Below are 4,231 nucleotides of genomic sequence, written 5' to 3' on the forward strand. Positions count from 1 at the left end.
GCCTTTCAGTTTTGGTACTGATGATGTCCATGTTTTAAATAAATTTAAAGAAAATAGAGGTTTTATTCATTTTTAATTATTTTTGGAAAAAACGAAAGTATAAAGTTCATTCCTTATTTCTAGAGGGCAATATGGGTAGATGGGTGACATTTTCCTGATTGTGTTGGACAGAAAATAGCATCCTACTTTTGTTTTTTAGTTATTTATTTTTGGTCATTTTGGTGATTTTTATTTTTAATTTTTTTTTTGCATATAATAGCATCTTAATGCCAGCTATGCGTAGAGGAGTGAAAGATCTGCCATTTGGGAATAAGTGCTTATATTAATCATCATTTTTGATTTTCTAATACAGATATATTGTTATATCTAACTAAAATTCTCCCATAGATACCCATATTTAAAGCCTAAGGAAAACCTTATTTGCTACCTTAACAAGAAAAAGCTATACGTATGGAAATTTGTGAACTACAAAGTGTTTGTGTAAACTTGTGTAATGATAGTGAACTAATTGAAGCACAATAAGTTGAAATTTCTAAATGCTCATAAACACATAAATTCGAGAAAACTAACAGTGAAATTATTATACTGTGGTAGTTTTTTCTCAACCTAATGCAAACAAAGATGCATCCTAACCCTAACAAACAAACATATAATAAAAATTCCTATTATACCCTTTTATAATCGTTTGATTTTATTACATTTTATACACCCCCGTCATATGAAGTTTTATGTTTATTTTTTAAATAAGAATGGTAATTTGACTAATAAAACTTCCAATGTTGTGTTCAAGGAAGTATTTCAAAATCTATGTTGAAGTTTTATGTTTATTTTTTTAAATCAAATAAAGTTGTAGTTACTTACCATCCACAGTCAAATGTTTTTTTACATTTATTAATTTTTTTGGTCTATATAAAATTTTTAACTTACCTCTCGTGGTTTTCACGGGTTATAACCTAGTTAATTATATAAATAAATTCTTTAAAATGGCAGTTTCTATATAGCTCAAAAAGATATTTTATATATAAATTGAAAGAGAAATAGACTTATTAAGGTAATTAACTTTTCAGTCTGTTCACATCTGAGTAACTAATTTTTTTTTGTACACATCTAGGTAACAGACTTTTTGGAAGTGTTCACATATGACCATTATGATCGGTTATGACCGGATGTAATATGTTACAGTCGGTCATAATGGTCATATGTGAACACTTCCAAAAAGTCTGTATCTAGATGTGTACAAAAAAAATTAGTTACTCAGATGTGAACAGACTGAAAAGTTAATTACCTCAATAAGTCTATTTCCTTAAATTGAAATCACGGTAATGCTATTTTATTGGGTATATTGGGATGCTTTGCAATTGAAAGAAAAAATAAATATGGTATTTAGCAGGGATGTAAAAAAAATGTATCAAAAATTTTGAAACCGAAAACTACACTGTCTTATGTGAACAACAATTTGGTTTTGTTTATTATATAAACTTTATTATTCTTTTGAGTTTGGTTTTTATATAAAAACAATCATAACCAAAATACCAAAAATTATGTCAATTTAGACATATGTTTTATTGATTAAATGTGTTGAAAAATAGAATAATTATTATGAATTAATGGTTTCGATTGAAATATAGAATGACACATGTTTTTGGCTTCGTCATGTATTATGTTTTAAGAAATTATGTGTCTTTGTCAATGTTCTAAATAATGTAAGGCGTGACTTGACGGCAATGTTAAGCCTCAAGCTTTTCCGAGCCTTGGCGAGCCACGTCGTTTGTAATGCGTGACTTAAGGCGGCAATTTTATACATAATTAATATTTTTATATGTATTTTCAACTATTATTTTATTTTATACACATATATAAGTTAAGACGGCGTTTTAGTAAAGCTTGGCGGCAGACACAAGCCTTGGAGCCATGGCGCGTCATGACGGAGCCATGACGAGCTTTTTAGAACCTTGGTCTTTGTTGAATACTACCATGTGATGAAAAAACTTATGTAAACAAAAATAAAAACAAAAAACAAAGAAGAAAAGAAACTAGTTTGGTATTTTTCAAAGTTAAAGTTCAAAATTTCCGAACGCGTTTTAATTTTAGAGAAAAAAAACATGAACCCATACATTTTGGTTAACAAATTATGTTTGAAATTGCATTATATTTTTGAAAAATATATATATTTTCTTATAAAAAGTTTTTTTTAGCTTTTTAGATATTAATATTTTTTCTTTTTAGAAATGTAAATGATTTTAAAAAATACTAAAAAAATAGTTGTTTTCCACACTCATAATTGAAAATATAGTCAGGTTTTCTGAAAATTTCTCACATAAATATAAACATATAACACATAGAATCACACCCATTGATGACAAATTATATTATCCACAACGTGAGTTTTTCAAACGAAAAACTTTAAAATTTTGAAAAATCTATTGAAAAAGTTTTTTCAAATTAAATTATTTTCAAAAAGCTGATAGATCTATCAACTTTTGTGATACCTTTTAATAGTTGTAGTTGATTTCATAGTTTAATCAGTTATAATAGACAAACTAGACAAGCGAAACATATAGGATTTTTTTTACATTGTAAAAATATAAGAGGTGTTTTTATTTTAAAATGTTTTCATAAAATGGTTACTTAAAGCAATAAATCTCTTGAATTATCTGTACCACATGGACCCAAATTCACATGGTTATTATCAGGACAAGCTATTGGCGCCAAAACTTAAAGAAAGAAAAAGGGTCTACTCATTATCCACCAGATCTTTCACTTTCATCAATCAAAACGCACAACCACCCGCAATCCAAAAAATATCTCTGATGGGTCGATATTTGATTGAACAAAATATCTTTGAAGCTATTTTTTATTCTATAAAATCTTCAAAAAAATACAACTCAATTAGCATTTTATAAAATGGAAGAGGGTAACAACAGGCCAAACAGGAGCGATGCTCATTTGTCGAAAGAGGAAGAGGCGAAGATCGAAGGGGAAACAAGGGATTATTTCGATGGGTTAGCACCCAGGCGTCATACGAAGCCACAACGCAGTGAGTATGCGACGAAATATGTTGATGGTTTGCCCAATGATGAAGATGATGGTGTTAGCCCTGAGTATTTAGAGTTTCAACATCTTGAACAGAATTCTGAGGTTTGTTCTTTTTTTTTTATTCTAATATTATTTGGGTTTAATAAGTTTTTATTATGTTCGACTTTTTAGTTTCGTGAATAGTCAATTGTATAAATATAATTAGATATTAGAAGAACTACAAGGTGTATTTACAATATCATATTCAATTTCATTTTATTCCCAAAGATCACGCAATTTAATAATTTGTTTTTTCCATTCCATTCTGTTCAATTAAACACACCCCTGATAAAAATAAGAAATTGCTTAGACTATTTTGCCAAATGTCTAAAATACCCCTGATTCAACTAGACTTGTCAAATAGTTGAAACTTTATCCTAATGCATGGTGAGTTACTACCAGGGGTGCATAAATAGCTATAAAAAGTTCACTTTTTTGGGCATGTTTTTAAATTCTTTCAAAAAAAAATGTTCAAAAAACCTTTTAATAATGACAAGAAAAGGAAAATTTTCTTCTGTGAATGATTTTTTATTTTTTGTTGTTGCAGAAAATTGTTTATACAGGTAAGGAAGTGAGTGATGAGTTTGTGGAGACGGAATATTACAAGGATCTTAATGGTGTTGACAAGCAACATCACACGGTATATAATATTATAATAAGTATAATATATTTCCCTTTTTATCTTAATAAAAATGTGTCATTAACTTTTCTTCAACATTATACTTGGCTTTCTATCCCTATATAACCATTAAAAGGTCCAAATACAATAAAAATCAACATACTTTCTATTTAATCCTTATCATAGCAATGTACTTTCTTTTTTATTACTTTCAAATTATTCTTCGTATAAACTTTTCCTTTTATGATGACATATAAAGTTTTGGGTTTATGTTTTATAAGGGTAATAAACTTTATCACGTATACATATTTAGTCATTTAAGTTTTTTTACATGTATGACCAAAAAGTTTAATGGTCATATATGAACAAAAAAAAGTTTAATGGTCATATGTGAACAAAAAAAAGTTTAATAGTCATATGTGAAAAAAAAAAATTTAATGGTCATATATGAATAAAAAAAATTTAATGGTCATATCTATACAAAAAAAGTTGGTAATGTGTACAAAAAAAGGATATCGCATTAAAAACCTTTAAGTT

At 27.7% G+C, this 4,231-nt stretch overlaps 1 protein-coding gene across 1 annotated transcript in view; it reads left to right on the forward strand.

Annotated features, from left to right (window-relative positions):
* Window positions 1-2,836: 2,836 nt before the first annotated feature.
* Window positions 2,837-4,231, forward strand: part of LOC145132972 (uncharacterized) — a 2,297-nt gene continuing 902 nt past the window's right edge. The window contains exons 1-2 of the mRNA XM_079067927.1: window positions 2,837-3,138; window positions 3,623-3,715. Coding sequence (XP_078924053.1) covers window positions 2,905-3,138; window positions 3,623-3,715 — 327 coding nt within the window. The 5' untranslated portion in view covers window positions 2,837-2,904. The remainder of the gene's footprint in view (window positions 3,139-3,622; window positions 3,716-4,231) is intronic.

Source organism: Lactuca virosa, chromosome 8 (assembly GCF_052849685.1).
Source record: "Lactuca virosa cultivar CGN04683 chromosome 8, Lactuca_virosa_CGN04683_v6, whole genome shotgun sequence".
Lineage (NCBI taxonomy): Eukaryota > Viridiplantae > Streptophyta > Magnoliopsida > Asterales > Asteraceae > Lactuca > Lactuca virosa.